At 34.2% G+C, this 17,505-nt stretch overlaps 1 protein-coding gene across 2 annotated transcripts in view; it reads right to left on the bottom strand.

Moving 5' to 3' along the window:
- Positions 1-222: 222 nt before the first annotated feature.
- Positions 223-17,505, bottom strand: part of GPM6A (glycoprotein M6A) — a 239,976-nt gene continuing 222,693 nt past the window's right edge. For both annotated transcript variants that reach the window (XM_016166029.2, XM_016166028.2), the window contains exons 4-7: positions 12,090-12,243; positions 7,202-7,278; positions 6,604-6,669; positions 223-2,326 (exon numbers count right to left, since the gene is read on the bottom strand). In XM_016166029.2, the coding sequence (XP_016021515.1) occupies positions 2,174-2,326; positions 6,604-6,669; positions 7,202-7,278; positions 12,090-12,243 (450 nt within the window). In that variant the 3' untranslated portion in view covers positions 223-2,173. The remainder of the gene's footprint in view (positions 2,327-6,603; positions 6,670-7,201; positions 7,279-12,089; positions 12,244-17,505) is intronic.

The raw sequence follows: 17,505 nt of genomic DNA, 5'->3' as shown, positions 1-17,505 counted from the left end.
CTAAAGTCTTTTACCCTTTGCCTTCTCCCACCTCCTCAGCATTCATCCCCATACTGTATGTTCATGCAGAGAATTTTCACTAAATTTTGAAGTGTTAGGTCAGCTCAACTGAGGTAATAACCATCCAAAGGAGACAGCGCCTATTACATTTGAAAAGAATGCACACACATAAGAAAGAGGAATAAACAAAACAAGAAAAAAAAAAAACACTGCAGAAACTAATAATAAGTACACAAAGTACACAAGTATATTTATTACAGTTTGCAAGCACTTTGTTCTACATTTCAAAAACGCCACCATCAAGCTGTTGGCACATTTATGTACAAAACAGATTATTTGTAATGCCTGCTACAAAGCACTCTTTGTGAAAATACAAACTCTAATACCAGGAAAAAAAAAAGGCAAAAGCGTCAACATCATTACATAAGTTTAAAAGACAGTTTTAAAAATCATCACAAACTGTTAAGACACAGAACTGAAACACTATCATATAGAATTTAAAGAAGCCCATTAATACTTTTGCTGAATATATGTAATACTGCATATATCAGAAAAATGTTGACCCAGTAAGATAATCTAAAAAAAGCAAAACCCCAAATTAATTAAATAATACTACAGATGCATTATCATGCCACAGAGAACCCTAGTAATATCCCTACATACTACAAGAACTTGTAAAATTATGGATGATGCATGACTAGTCGTTGTACAAAGATTGTTTCACTCAATAAATTTTATTAGAAATGCACTTACACTGAGAAAAGATTTCACAATGGTCAAATCAGTGCACAATACTACCTAGTTTTTATACACTGACAAAAATGTCTTGTCAGGTGACATCATTTTAAAAGACACTTTACAGCATTCTTGTAGCATTAGAAATAATCAAAAGAAGAGCCAGGTTAAAACAAACACCAAATTTGGTCCAATAATACTGATTGCTTTTTTTATTCCTTTGATATAGGTACTTCTTATAAATGAATATGAATGAACATTTGGTTAAAATGACTTACTAGAAATAAAAACACAGATATACCACTACACTTCGAAAGGATACATTGTATAGTGGCCTCTGACCACACTTTAAAAAACACTACAGGTAAACCAACATAGATTGGAAGGCTGCAAGCAAAGCTATTATATTAATGGAAGCCTTTTCAAATATATAATACACATTTGAGGGATAGTTTACAGAGGTGCAATCCATTAAAACTTTTTAAAGTAGGTAAAACAACTTCTGAGGGGTTAGTGTGCTTATTTTTCATATTCCACCTTCATAAAGGTAATTAATGTTCCACATTAGCATATTAAAAGTTCCAGTCCAGCCACTGCTTAAATCACAAAGAGATCATTTTCTGATAGTCTACAGTAGTTATTTCCATTAAAATTCTCTCTATACTAATCTTTAAAAGGTAAGCCCGGTGTCACAATCGTAAAAAGGCAACTAGCCATGCATTAGCATTACTGTTTCTACATGCTCACAACATAAACATGAGGAATCAGAGGGAAATACCTCTTCGGTACATCAAGAAAAAATACAATGTTAACAAAGATAAGAAGCACTTTTTTTTTAACCTACTCTTACAAATTTAGAAATTGCACCTTAGATGGATGAAAACATGAACTACGGCCTATAGTAATGGGGCCGATGATCTTCACACAAGATTTCCATATTTCAAGAAGAGTCATCATGATATCATCTCTGTCTATTGTTCATAATGTACAATGGTCCCTTTGAAGGCTACCTGTAGTTAAACTAGTTACCGAAATCAAAACTAAAAAGTATAAAAAACTGTTTTTCTTTTCAAAACATAAGAAATAATGCAAAAGGTGTTATGTATAACACACATGAGAAGTGGTTAAAAATCAAATTAATCTCTGCATTTGACAATATTAGTATCAATGATCTGACAGAATTATTAAATGAGTTTGAGAAATTTAAAAAAGAAAAAGACTAGATAGGAGCTTGTAGAAGATATCTGATTACATCGATTTTACAAATTAGGAAATTAAGTGCTAAACAACAAGGAATTGTAGTCAGGTGATTCATAAGTCACCCTCCATATCATTGATGAGAAGCACTTTTATTTTACTTTTCAAAAGGTTGGATGGTTGGATGGCCCTTAGTTAAACACCAATGCATCTGGATGGTAGAAGGAGGGGAAGGTTTTATTTATGTGTATGCGTTGAGCCGCTCTTTGGAGCGAGTAGAGTGGATATCATGAAGCTCTTGCTCCTCCTTTGACTTGATGTCCTCATACTTCTGCATCCGGCAGGCATCTTTCACATATGCCCAGTTGGCAGACAGAACCATAAGGTAGTGAACCTAGTCAAAGACAAAAATAATTTATATGGGAAGTCTGTACAGCATCTCATTACCCTTTTACTATCAGGAAAGAAATATTCAAATTGTATACTTAGATAAGATCTGTTCATTAACATAATAAAACCAGAATTTCCATGGTAATAGAAATGATATAAATAAAATATATTCTTCGCTCAGTCCTCCAACTACAGGACATTATCTTCTTGGCTCCCAGTCTTTTCAGTATCTCCTTTTTTTCTTTTTCAACTTTGAAGTATCCAAGACTGATTCTTAATCTTTATGTGATGTTTCCTGTTCATTCTGCCCTCATTTACCCGAACCATAAAACTATACATTTCATGTCCATGTACCTGTTTTCTAATCCATAATCAGAAAATAGTCTTATATACAGTTTAAGTCTAGTCAACTTGAATTAATGGGAAGATATATTATTCACTGTGAAGTAACAAGAAGGAGTCATAGAAACTCCAAAATAAACTTGTGGATTTAATTACCCAGTTAATTTTCTACACAGTGAAATTTGCAGTTTCCTTTATATTCAAACTGCAAACAAGCAAGTCTTGTATCATATGAATTTTGTGTATTTATAGACACTTACAATAGATAGAACAGTGCCATGTTCAAAAAGGAAGCTCTTGATTTGTCTAGAGTAATGAAGTTGCTCAAGTAATGAAGATCCTGATTTGATCTGAAATGACTCAGTAGTAAGATCACTTATTTGTTTTTTTTCTTTCCCTCCTTGGTCCATAAGAGAGATAAAGCAGTTTTCCAAATGATGGATTTCAATGGATGAACAGGGAGGGGAAACTGTTATTTACTGTCAGTTATTTACTTTCTCTGGGTTTTAAAAGGTGGGCAATAATTTATCCATAATTTAGTAAAACAGAACACTAAAATTTTGATTAGTCGAGTACATTGAAAGACAGGAAGCAGGCTGGTTCTAGAAAAGTACATAAAGAATGCAAAGCCAATCCTAAATGGTGACTATCATAGTACATTAAGATAGTCAACAAACAGTAGAAAAAATTAACAAAACAATTTTGACAAAACAATGTAGAAAAAAGATGCATACCAATTAATAGCATACAACGAGCTATTTTCAGAACGTTCCATTTCCTCTGAAATTTTGCATTTTGTTTAATGAAAATTATAAGCTACATGTAAGCAGGAGCTGTGAGTTATATTCTTGTTTTTCATGGCATTTTTATAATGAAAGTTTAATCACTGTATATATGTGGCATGAATAATTCTTACATACATAACCAAATTTATGTGATATATTTTTGTTGTTGCTGTTGTGAAAATATCAAGTGCCAAGGATAGTACTTAACAAGTAGTAGGTACTCAGAATATTTGCCACATGAATAAATATATTTTTTCAGATGTTCAAAAACTTTCCCTTAAAGTCTAAGGAGATATCACCCTTAAATTATTGTTAAATATGTATGTCTTCGTATTTCAACTTCAGTGTCACTCTAGTTCAGACACTGGTGCTTTTTAGTGGTCTTCAAATGTTTCTTCTGGCCTTAGAGAACACAAGCTGCCAGACTTGTTACTGTCCCTCGGCGGGTTAATAGCGATCTCTGGAAACTGGTGCAATGCTAAGTTGACTAATTTTGTTAGCGTATAGAACTTCCTAACATTTCTAAAAAATAATGCAGTGGAGTGCATGTTAGTTTGAAGTTCTTATAAGGCTTCCCTTAAATTACAGACAATGTTGTAAATACTTTGGTAGAGTAGAATTCAACTCATTTTTCTCATCTGTCATATGGAAATAACAATGGTAGCCATATAGTGTCGAATGAGTTCATGATGAGGTTAATGACAGTAACTGTATTATGATTATTGAATGTATTCACCTACATGAAGCATTTGATAGTGCTTTCAACAGAGTAAGTTTTAAAGAGATAATAACTAATAGCAGTAATATTGGTAGTAACATTAGTACCAGGAACAGTAACAATAGTTATATTGAAGAGGAATTTTCCAGTCAAAAGGCTAACTTTATAATCAGCTCTTTGTTCTGCTTCTGTAAATATGCTTGCTGCATAGACTGAAGGGCAGGGTGACCTCAAAATTAACTAAAAGACTCATCCTCCCTTTTGCTTGTACTGTCTAGATAACAGAGGGATTGGCCTGAGTTCCTGTCTGAAAATCTCCTGCTTTGTAACTCTTTGTAATTGCCTGAGGACAAATTAACCAATCGGCCCATGCCAACTGGCCAAACGTAACTGCACAGATAAGCCCTATAAAAACAATGCTGCATCTGAACTTGGGGCCCAGATCTTCAGAGCACTAGCTCTTCTGGGACTGCCGGTGTAATAAGCCTGAGTTCTCCAACTCTCCTAGTGGTGCTTGGTTTCTCGTAGTTCTGATTTTGCAACATTTCTGCAACAGTATTATCCTTATCTTCTAAGACCTAAATTATTACCAAAAATAATTAATGAGATGTTATGTATTTCTTAAAGAATCTATGCTTTGCATATATTTAGATATCCAAAAGGATGCTTAGTACTTAAAAAAAATAATCTTCTAAACTTTCTCTGTTTGAAATAAAATTTATTTATAACTTGATATGCAAAGCTAGGTAAAGCATAGATTCTTTAAGAAATACAGAGCATCTAAATTTCTTTTATCTTCAAATTTTTTGATAACAGAATTATTCAGAGTAGGCATTTTTAAGGACATTTAAATGACATTATTTATTTAGATAGGTACTTTCCACTAATGTAAGGCATTTTACATACATATATATGTTATAAATGCAAATGAAAGCTTTATTACACACCACTTTGCAGAAAGTACTTTGACAGATCTCTTATTTGTGGGTGTATGTGCTTGAACATACACAAGTCCCTAAAAATTATCCATCACACAGGAATATGTCCGTGAACACAAATAAACAGTTGTTTCCTCTTTTCTGACAGCCAGGCTGGGGGCTGCTAGAACCATACGTGTTTGGAACATCACTGCTCAGAACATGTGAATGCTTATCCAGGGTATATTTTAGCTTTGAGTTTAGGTTGAGAACATAAGATCTTTGCTTATTATTTTATTGTGTTCCCTCCAATTAATCAGCTGACACAATCTTATTAAGCATCTCATATTCTGAAAAGAAATTCCTATCAGAGGTTTCTACACTAAATCTAAAATGTGAAACAATTAACATGATATAAAATTAACAAAATATCTAAAAACTCACTTTAGCACTGATACAATCAGTGTTGATAGATATTTAAAAAAATAATTTTTTTAAAAATTGAAGCATATCTTAACATAAAAGTGTGATGAAGTCCCTAAAAATAACTGGTCTGAAATGGCTCATTAGCATATTAGCATTGTCTCTTTGTTCTTATTTTTAGTCTATGACAAAAGATAAAATATTTTTAAACAGAAATTCCTTGTACCTACATATTAAACAATGTACTGGCACCACAGGAAAAGAATCAAATCTAAATTAATTAATCATTTTTACATATTGAATTGGCTATAACATTGGTAAAGTTACCAGGACCCTTTTAGAGTCCTGTGCTACTTAGATTCTAGGATATGAAAATAAGGACTGAAGACCTTGGCTGCAAAATCTATTACTGATGTGCAGAGTATTTATTTATTGTTGATATTCAGCATTCCAGTGAGAAACTGGAATTTATGGTGAGTTACAAAGCAGGAGACAGGATTTGACACATCGTAGGTCTCCCAAACTTGCTAAAAAGCCTGAATTTAACAACTTGTTCTTAATATTTCTGAAGAAAGTTAGATATTAGACGTAGAAGACATAATGTGAAACTACTGAGATTTATTTTAAGAAAATTAATCCTTTTTTCATAAGTGACTCATTATGACTTTTTTGATGTTCTTATTTCAGGAGAAAAAAAGGATAATGTAAGTTAGGAAACTGATTATATTACTGAAACTATCACACTGATGCACACGCATGTGCTCCAGAGTTGATTTTTTATGTTAATACTAATGTAATATCTAAATGCCAATGAATTTCCTTATTTTTGTTAGTTACCATTTTATTGAGTGTTGTAATCCTTAAACTAATTACCAAATATTATCTCCATTGTACTGATAATATTTCTTTAGGGTAAGCCTATTTTTCACTTATTTATTTGCCCATTGTTCTCTCTCTCTCTTTTTTTTTTTTACTGATATTAAATTAAATATGATTCATAGGGACTTCAGACATTAGAGATAAATGATCACCTCTACAAGCAAATAGCTTTGTAACTCAAGTTGAAAAACCAAGCCTCAGGGCTTTGAGGTCTTACCATAGCAATAACTGCCGCCCCAGCTCCAGCAAGTGCCACAATAAACAAGTGGAAGGTCATGTTCAGCTGTAAAAGAAATCAGAAAACCAAACGTGTGTCAAGGTTGCAAAGAGAAGAGAGATCAAGCCATCTGATTCTTATGAATAAAAACTGCACATCTTTAACAGAAGTGACCCTGTAATAAGTCACGTACTCCAAAAACCTTACTACTATATCTTTTCTCTTGCAAATCATTTGAATCTTTGCAACAGCATCATTTTAACATGATTTCATTAGAAAGATGAGATTGTGATTAATAATGATGTTTTTCAGTAATATTATAACAATATAAGACTATATTATTTCTTTAAATATAATTGTTTTTCAACTTTCATTGAAACAATAGTTTCTAGAAAAAATAAAATATTTTTATTGAAACATGCCAAGCATCTCATTCATGTTTATTTTCTAGTTTAGTCCCCCTGAATAACATCACTGCAAGTAAAATTACCTCTGAAAGAAAAAAGGGGAAAATTCAATATAGATTTAATTATATATTCTCCAAATAACAAAGTGAAGCTAAAATTCTGACAAAATTTAAGGCTGTAAAAACACTCACCTCAGTGGATTCACACATCCTCAGGAAATTCTCAGAGACAGTACAGATTTTCTTTTCTTCTCCAATTGTCACAATCCCTACGACATGTATAAAATTAGTTTAGCACTGTAAATGTTTTCAAGAGCCCAGAGAGAGAAAAGAGAAACTTTTCCTGATAAAAATCTAAGCAAATTCCATTTTATGTTATATTATAATAAAACACTTCTTCCACAGCTTTCATTGCTAGATAATAATTATGAGTAGAATCATAAGTGGAAGATAAAAACAAGCAATGTAAAACATTTTCAATCTGAATTCCATTGAATCTAGCCACCAGAATGTTTAGATTCAACTATAGCCATTTCATTGGTTTGGTCCATTAATGTAATGGTGTAGGCATCACAATTATTTTCACAGCTCTGTCCCAGACTGTTCTGAAATCTGGATCTAAACTTATTCTGCTGGCACAAAGCTTCTGTTAGTCTAGAAAATCATATTTTCCAAAGGAGAAACTTTTCTCTGCTAATATTAAAAGCAGTGTTATTCATAAGGGGAAATAAAAAGCTATAATTTAACTCATATTTGCCCTTAGTCCAATTAGTTTAAAGACCAACTGCATCACGATCACCTGGGCTATTATCAAAAATAATGTATTTTAGACTCCAACAAAGAACTGTTAAATCAAGACCTATGAATGTTTGCCAGGACTATTGCATTTTTAACAGCACAAAGGTGATGCACTACCACAGATCTCATTTTAGAGAAGTGACCAAGTTCATCCCAAAATGGGTCTTTAATTTTGTTTTGAGAACTACTGAAGTGTTACACACACACACACACACACACACACACACACACACACACACACACGGAAGAGAGAGGAAAAAAAAATCACATCTTCTGGGCAAATTAATACCTAAGCTTTTGGCATCTGCTGCTATTTATTTAGTTTTAATATGTGTATATATTCACACATTCTCAGGTTGGAGGTGCACCATCAGCTCTCCCTCTATGTGGAGCTGCTGCCATTCTGCTTTGCCAATAGTTTGTGCAATTATTTCATTTAAAAAATAACCTACTTGCAGTGCAACAAAGGCAGAGAGCCTTCTCTGTGACCTCTCCTTTCTGCCAAGGTGGCTGTAAGAAGGGGTAGGGTGGGGAAGGAACCCCTATAAGATCTGTCTAACAAACCATCGTTACTGAAGAAGCTTCCTCAGTAGGCCATCTCTCCACCTGACCTATGACAGACTTCATTCACGTGGAATGCCAACCTGGCCATGCATTTCCTTACATGTTCCTTCATTCACAGTTACAGCAAAAGTCCTAAAAAGTATTGCCTGTGTTCACTGTCTGCAATTCCTTTATTTTCATTTCCACTTGAACACTTTCTGGTCAGATTTTGCCCCAACCTGCCACGGACAGTTTTCCTATAAAGATCACCAATAACTTCCACATTGTTAAAAACAAAGGTGAATTCTTAGTTCTCATCTAACTTGCTAGTCAGCAGAACTGGAGGCAGGTGATGACCCCCTCTTCCTCCATGATCTCTTCATTTGGTTTGCAAAATCTACAGTCTTTTGTTTTGGTATTTCTAGTCTCACTGTCTTCTCAGTATCTTTGCCTAGTTCCTCCTCTTCTCTAGGACCTCTTTCACTGGAGCTCCCAGTGTTTTTTTCCTCAATCATCTTTCTCCCTTGTTGATCTCATCGAGTCTCAAGAACTTTAAATCTAAAATATTATCAGTAACTCCTAAAACTATATAGCCAGCTCCATACCGCTCTCCTAAATCAAGATTCACATGTCCCATTTCTTACTCAATGACTCTAGATTTCTATTAAACATCTAAAAAATTAACATCTTCAAAACTGCACTGCTGGCCTCCCTTGCCTGCCTCACTCCTAAGCAAGTGATTCTTGGGCTTTCTCGTCTCATTTAAAAGCAAAGCAATCTTCCCGCTTGCTCCGTCAAAAAATAAATTCCTCCTGAATCTTCCTTTTCTCTCAACCCCCACAGACAATCTATCAGGAAATTCTGCTGCCTCTATCTTCAAAATACATCCAGGACAGACGACTTCTCTCTACTCTCCTGCTACTCTCCTGGCTCGAGCCACGACACTGCACTCAGGCTTTGCTTACAAGTGCGCGCTGGCACTCCTGCTCCTCTTGCTACAGTCTGTTTTCCACACCGCAGCCAGTGATCCTTCTATAACAAAAGTGATTTCTGGCTGCCCTTCTGCCAAAATCTGAAAATATCCTCTACTTTCTTCAGAATGAAAACCCCTAAATGTCCTGTAATTCACTCATAAGTGTGCATTCCAGGAACTCTCAGACTTCGTCTCAATCTGATCGTCTTACTTTCTTACACTCCCCCTTCAGCCATACTGGCCTCTCTGTGGCTTGTTGAAGATACCAGGCATAGTACTACCTTGGAGACTTTGCACTGGATCTTCTCACTGCTAAGAATATTCTCAAGTTCCTCATTTCCTTCCAATGACAACTTTGTGGTGAATCCTTCCCCCATCACCCTTTTAAATATTGTAACCCCACCCTCCCACCCAGAGCCCAGTACTCCTGATGCTACAGTTTTAAATTCTGGGTCTAGATAACATAATGGGGATCAGTTTTAACATTTTATGAAACAAATTTACTGGGATAAATACCTAACACATTCAATGTCATTAAATCACTATAAATATAATTATGGAAATAATTATAAGAGCATTAAAAATTAAAATTGTGAGTAGAAATAATTTCATGACTTATTTTAAAATGCAGCTAACCTTAATATGATAAACCTTAAATCCCTCAACTATATGAAGTAATGTCTCTGTTTCCCATTAAATCTGTTTAAAGTGTGTATGCTTATCACATGCATGGGATGAAGACTGAGATTCACAGTAGATTCCAAGCAAGCATAAAAGCCATTATATGGCGAGAGTCCCCATTACACAAAGACCTTGGTCTCCTAAGAGAAAAGATAGAATCTAGATGCTAATGAGACAAATTTGCATAAGGAAAATGGCTTTATAGTATGTTCTTACCTACTCAATTATTTTTTTGATGATATTAGTAAATGTATGTACTAATACATTTACATCTTCTGTTCTGACACCCCTTGATAATAACTTAATTGTATATGTACATTCAGGATTCTTATTAAGGGCGTGTTATCTAGAAAGTGTATAAATGCCGTCCAGGCAGTAGATTCTGTGTTAAGGGCAAACAGAAAGCCTTTATAGCTGATGTAAAAGATTGTCAGGAGAAAAGTTTAATTGGAATAAGTCTTGATAACTATGCTGTAAACAGTGCTAAGGTTCAAAAGAAGCTTTAATCAAAGTCATGCTTTACACTCACTATAAGTATGTCCCATACAATATCTGGGATACATGGTACTAAAAAAATATTGCTTGTTTATCTGAAATTCACATGTAACTGGGTGTCCTATATTTTACCTGGCAACTGTCTCTGAGAGAGACTAGTCACATCTTTCCAAAGTAAATTTTTCGGATCAGCAGAATAAAAGGAAGACACTGAAGGGGAGGGACTGAAGTCAGAGCCATGGTTACCCAAGCAGCTGTACTCCCGTGACCTCCAGCAGCAGTTGCTGCGATTTCCTTTTCCTGTGTTTACATGGGACATGATTCCAAGGTTAAAACCTCCCCTGTGGAAGAACTGTCAATATCGCCAACATTATCTGCTCGCTGAGAATGTCAACCACAGAGCAGATCATTCTGCTTTTCATTTGGATCAGACAAAGGGACCAGAGAGCTTTGTCTGACAGGATAATGGGGTGGGCCACAGTTTTGGAACACACAGCTAGTTGGCTATGGAATAGTTGCATTGCACCCTCCAATTTATCTACAATATATCATGGAGCACAATGCCTGCAGGTGCCAACTAGTGAAGTGTTTACCACTTTCCTGAAGCATAAGGAAACTTGATTAGAGAAAACCATTCACAGCATTTCCCATTGTTAATAGGTTAGATTTTAATAGCCATTCTATAGGAAAAAAAAAATCCATTCGAGCATGTGGATTGCCACATCTTTTATAAAATCTGGAGCTTCCATGCTTTTACAAATGATGGTATAGAATTCCAAATAGGTTAGGTGAGATTGAACTCTGTTTCCACATTCATAGTTCAGTACTCGTTTGAATAGGAGAGGCAGCAGACATAATTAAGAATACAGACGCAGCAGCTAGCCTGCCTGGGTTCGAATCCTGCTTTGGCACCTAATAGACATATAACCTTGGGCAAGCTACTTACCCTCCTGTGCCTCAGGTACATCATTTATAAAGAACTTAATAACAGTGTTCATCATACAGAACTGTTGTGAGAATTAAACAAGTCAACATACATAAAGCCTTTAGAATGAGGTCTATACCTTGCAAGCCCATATACATATAAGAAACTACTATTATTACACAAGGTTTTAGCCCTAAATAAAAATAACCAAATAGGACTGACGATTTATTTAACATTCCTTGATTTTGTTATTATTACATACTAATTTTTTTTGCCCTGTTTCAGGAAACAATGAGGTATATATTTCTTAAGGTATCTTCATACTAGACTTCACAATTTGTGTAGCTTATCAAGGAGAATGAAAGTAGGATGCCAACAGCATACAGAGTCTGGAAAAATGTAGAGAAATCAGGACAGAGAAATCACAGAACTTGCCAAAAGAAGAAAATACAACTTGAAAGCCTGTTCAGATATCCATGTTTGTATGTTCATGTTGTGAGATCAACTTCCAATCAGTCTTACATTCCTACTTAATTTTAAAAAGAATGTCTTAAAAGAAAACACTCTGATATACTTATCTTTTTGGTAGAAGAAGTAATGGTGGTTCCAAAGTGATTCACAATATTTTTGAGGCAGTATTGTTTTACAGTTAGAGATCCACCTACCAAACTGACGGAGATCCAAGCAGAGATTCGCCCCCTCCACTAAGGTGGTATTTCGGCAGATGGTCCACAGATTGAAGTACATGTACACTGGCAGGGAGGTGAAAGCTGTCACTCCAAGCCAGGCCAGCATGAACAGGTATGTCAGCATAATAAACTGTAATGGAGAAAAAGTCGACAGAGAACACATGTCATCTACTGGAAATGAAGAAGTTTGTGTCTACTCTGCAAAGCTCACTATTGAAAGATTTCGCTGCTGTCGTATACAGATCATTATTACAACACTGATAGGAACTGCGGTGTGGGAAACAGATGGTGAATATAAGGGGTTATGTGAATAAACCTGCTGGAAAGTTGCATCATGGCAGAGGTTTGGATGTACAAGGAACAAGCTTTCTGCATCTTATATCTTATGCCTGTTTCATACATGTATTTATCTTAAAAATCTCACCACACATTTTTTATATATTACAAGATATTAACTGGTATATTTAGAATGGATTGTACAGAATGAGTTAAAACTATGTCAATAAGTTTATATTACAACTAAATGTGCACCATTTCACATCATAAATATTTAAGCCACTTAATCGTGCTTACATTTACCATAAACACGGTCATCCTCAAGTCACTTTAATATATAATGACGTTAATGTGTATTTCTACTCATCTGATGATTTTTGTAAATTTAAAATCTAATTCTTTCATGCATATTAATTTTAATTTTGCTATAGAAACATAGTAAAATACGATTTTAAGTTTGAAAATAATTTTCTTTATTTCAGAATATTTTTAATATTTATGAAACATAGTAAAAGGCTGTTTATGCATCCTAGCCACAGCTGAATAAAAGACACAGCTTCAGGGTACGTTAAATAGATTTTTTAGTTCAACTATGGCTTAGATGCTGAATAAAAAGATAAATGGAAAATGGATGCATGTAGTGGTAGAAGGATGAATAGCTAATAAAAGATAAATGTACTAATGTTGCTTCAAATTACTTATCAATTATTAAATTCATATTATCTGCATATAAAATAGCCTATATAAATATATACCCTTGATGTCTCAGCTAACACTTGTATTAACAACTGTATTCAGATATAACTGAAAAAGAACAAGTGTAAGTCACAATGCTCTGAGGTTTAAATGCAGACTTGAATCCACACACTGATATAAATCAATTATATTCCTTAATGCAAGTTATGTATCACTGGATTTATTAGCATATCTCCCAGGATCATGAGTAATTCATCATACAAAGTGTTCATATAGGTAAACACCAATCGAAATAGAGAATGATCACAAACTTGTAAGAGTTGCCGTATTATTGTCATATGGTATTAATTAATCAGACTCAGATATCAAAGATTAAAATCTAGATCATCTCTGCAAAGTAGCTAAATAAGAAAATCACTACCACAGTAATTGTTCTGCCACAGTATGTACATCTGTCTTTCCTCACCTGAACCCTGTATCGGTAAGTAGCAGCACGGCCTGTTGTGCTATCACACACGGGCCTGACCTTATGATTGGCAACTTATGCCAGCAAAACGCAGAAAAAAATGAAAGAGGCAAAAGGCCAGGAGGGAATTTTTAGAACTATGATCTTGGCCATATTTCAATGATTGATACACAATTATTACTAACACAGTATTTGTGGACTGAAGGAATGAGTAAATGTATGAATCGGTTAGTGTTCTATACCCTGGTGATATAGAGGTGGAGAACTCAATTTCATGCTGTAAAGAACATCCAGTTGTGTAGACTTTATACTCATGAGCCCATGTGAGACATCTTCCCAGGTAATTCACATAATATACTCTCAATCTATAGTTTTTGTTGTGATTTGTGTTTTGTACACGTCCCTAAAAGAAAAATAACTGCCTGTCCCTTTCTCTACTCAACTACCTTTAACTATATCTTTAAAACAAAATTGGAAGCTGGAATAAGATGTGTTTTGTGTGTATATGCATATCTGCATGTACTAACAGATCTGAATTTTCATTCTGAGAACCTGTGTAATTTCACTTTGTGTATGTTGTATATCATGAGTTTAAGTACTTTAAAGTATGAATTGTTTTAAAATTTAAATCTTCTGAAAGATTCTTGATTATTGTGTTATATTTATGTAATAAGACTCAGAACACGTGATAACCAGCACATACGAACATAACTGTAAATATGAAATTGTGTTTTTAAACCTTAAAGCATATTCCATACCCCATTAAATAATACAGCAGTAAGATTACACTTGGAAATGTCTGAAACGTAGGCCTTGCACTCCAAAAGCTAAGTTTCTACAGATATTTGGACCTCTTTTGAATTTCAGAGGCATGCTTCCAGAAGAAGTTTGAAGAGAAGCTGCAGTGTATTCTGGCTTAACTTTAATACCTCAGGTAGTCACAGTTTCAAAATGACAGTACAAAATGGCATAAAATAAATAGACTCCATGAAACTAAATCTCTTATTCAACTCTACTAATTCTTTTGGTAACAAGTTATAGCTTGACTTTACTCCATGATTTCAGTGAAATTTCAAACAAGTGAAAGTTATTTAATAACTCTTCGGACATATACTAAAAATAACACTGTCAAAAAATGGAAAACTTGGTGTTATTGTCGCAGCAGAGCTTAAGCACCTATATTAAGGTTGTATTATGATTAGGATAGACAGAGATTACTGGGATTAAGGATAGTAGGGAATTCACATAACTAATAAGAAAAGAGTCAGGATCAAACTAACGAGTCCTGAGATCAACCTTATTTCCTATAAACAGCCAAATGTCATCGCACTTCGGAAACTCAGAACATAACGAATACACACTTTTTAATAACATTGTTTAATCTCCTCTCAAAGCTGACTTCCTGTTAGTATCTACTATGAAACACTAGTGGTTAGAGAGTCTGATGAGCTGACATCCATCCTAACAATGTCCTTAAACCATGACTTAGTAGACATATTTACAACTCTTACATCCCAGATGAAACAAAGCTGAGTCTAAAATTATCAGTAAATAAAACTTGTTGAACATTAGGTTATTTAAAACAGTGAAGGAACTGGAGTAAATATTTTTCAATAGTGACATCTTTTTAATGGAATTATTAAAGTTAATCTCACTTTTAGATTTATTTCATCTTGCTCAACAAATTCTTAATGAGGCCGTAGTAGGTGCAAAGCTATACAGTAGGGTTTCAGCCATAGAGAACAATAAACACTTCCTTCTTATTTTCTTCATCAAAGGAATAAATATATTCCATGTGGAAATCTAGCCAACATCTGGTTTGAAACACACTTGATATTCTATGGTAAACATTTTGGTTGACTCCACCAGAGAGAAAGGAAAATATTTCTTGGGTAGTCTTTATTGTTTCTTCTTTCTGGATGTGGAATGAAGTAAATCAATGGACGAAGCTAACTAGGCAGTGTTTGCCTTCTCAGAACTCCTTTCTCATGGCCTTGCCTACCCTCTCAAAGCCGTCCTGTGAATGCGGTTTAGGTGAGAAGTGTCCTTCAAGCCTCAAAGTATTGATAAACATTGCAAGTATTCGTATCCATTGACTTCTGACATCATTCGTCTGTATGACACTATGAAATCCTTTTCCATTCTTTGCTATTTGATTCTAATCTGTAAGAGGGTAGAGAATGATTGATTTATCAAGCACTGACATGCCACTCACTACATCCTTTACCTAAATGTCACATTTGTTTAGCAAAAAAAGGGGTCTTATAGCATATTAATTACAGGCACAGGCTTTTGAGCTAGATTGAGTCTAGGTTGCTTTGCTATGCTGCTGTGTTTGCCTTTGTGAAATGAGGATACCTGCTAAATTGATCTCTCATGATAGCGGTGAGGCTGAAATGCACTTATAGAACTTGGTATGTAAGAAGTATAGACAAAATATGAGCTATTTTTATTCTATTTATTGTTACTGTGATTACTACTATTACCACCAAGATAGATGTTTTGTCTGGATGATAGAACTCTACAGAATAAGAGAATTAGATTTCATTTCATGTTTTTGGGAAAATAAAAAGAATGAGAAGTTCTTGAGTCTGGGAAAGTTATTCAGAGGGGTCTCCCACTCAAGGAGAAAAGCTCTAGAAAGTTTGGAAACCACCCTAAAACTGAAGAAATCTTGTTAATGGAACTCTTGGTGGAAAAAAGCCCTCTTTACTAACATTTTTCATTATTTGCAATTGTAGATCTCAAGGCTAATTTATAGTCTCAAGAACAATAACAGGATACGGGGCAGCTTGAAGCACATTACTCTGGAGAGTTGAAAGCAGCTCGAAAATCCATGGGAGAGTAATCAGCATGCTTTTGGCTACATCCCCTCTATCTTGTTTTTTCTTTCTGTCCCAGGGGACTTTTCAAAAGCTTCTTTTGAAGGTGCTGTAAAATGGGACTTATAATTCAATAGATTTAGATTCAAAGTGGATTGGGACACTTTGAACTGTGTTGCTGCTGCTTCTTACAAGGCAATGAAAGGTATGGATGGCTTCAGAAACACAGAACTGGCTCAGATTTGCTTCCAATGTGAGCTATAATCTTACAGAAAATTCATAAAGCTGCATGTTACAGAGTAAGTCTTTTTTGTGAGAAAATATTTTCATTACTATTAACATATAAATTTTGTTCTAAGAAACACACCAAAGACTTTATTTTTGAAATTTTAGTACAAATCAGTTACATTTCAAAGTAGCAGTTCACATTCCTCAAGTATCCAAATTAAACAAGCTAAATTATAATTCTATCTTCTTATTTTATATTTTGTCTTAGAACATGACAATTACTAATATTGAAGAATTATTCAAATTAATCAAGTGCAATCCTAGATAAATATAATTTCCATATGTAATAAAACATCTCATAATTATCATAAGTTTATTTCTAGCTTACCATTTCTGGTAATATGACAGGTAAAAATTTTGTCATATGAGCATTAAATAAATAAATAACCTACTCTTATTTTCAATTGAGGTATAATTAACATATAACATTATATTAGTTGCAGGTATATAACAAATTTATCTGTTATTTCTATATATTATGAATTATTACCACAGTAAGTTTAATTAACATGTTACCAAATATAGTTATAAATTTGTTTTGTTATGAGAACTTTAGAGGTCTATGATCATAGTAATTTTCATATATGTAATACAATATTGACAGTATTACAGTATTATTACAATCACCATGTCATACATTAAATCCTCAGGATTTATTTACTTTATTACTAGAAATTTGTGCATTTTGATTTCCTTTGCCCATGGCACCCACCTTGTCCTCCCCCTACCCCCCGGCAACCATCAGTCTGTCCTCTGTATCTTAAATAATCTACTCTTATTAGAACAATCTCTGAGAATTTGAAAAATTCTTCTGATTTTTTTTTTTTGCCTTTATTAACATCTA

The sequence above is a fragment of the Rousettus aegyptiacus genome, unplaced genomic scaffold (genome assembly GCF_014176215.1).
Source record: "Rousettus aegyptiacus isolate mRouAeg1 unplaced genomic scaffold, mRouAeg1.p scaffold_m13_p_11, whole genome shotgun sequence".
Lineage (NCBI taxonomy): Eukaryota > Metazoa > Chordata > Mammalia > Chiroptera > Pteropodidae > Rousettus > Rousettus aegyptiacus.
Note: the sequence above shows the minus strand (reverse complement) of the source record. Positions and strands in the feature narration are given on the sequence as shown.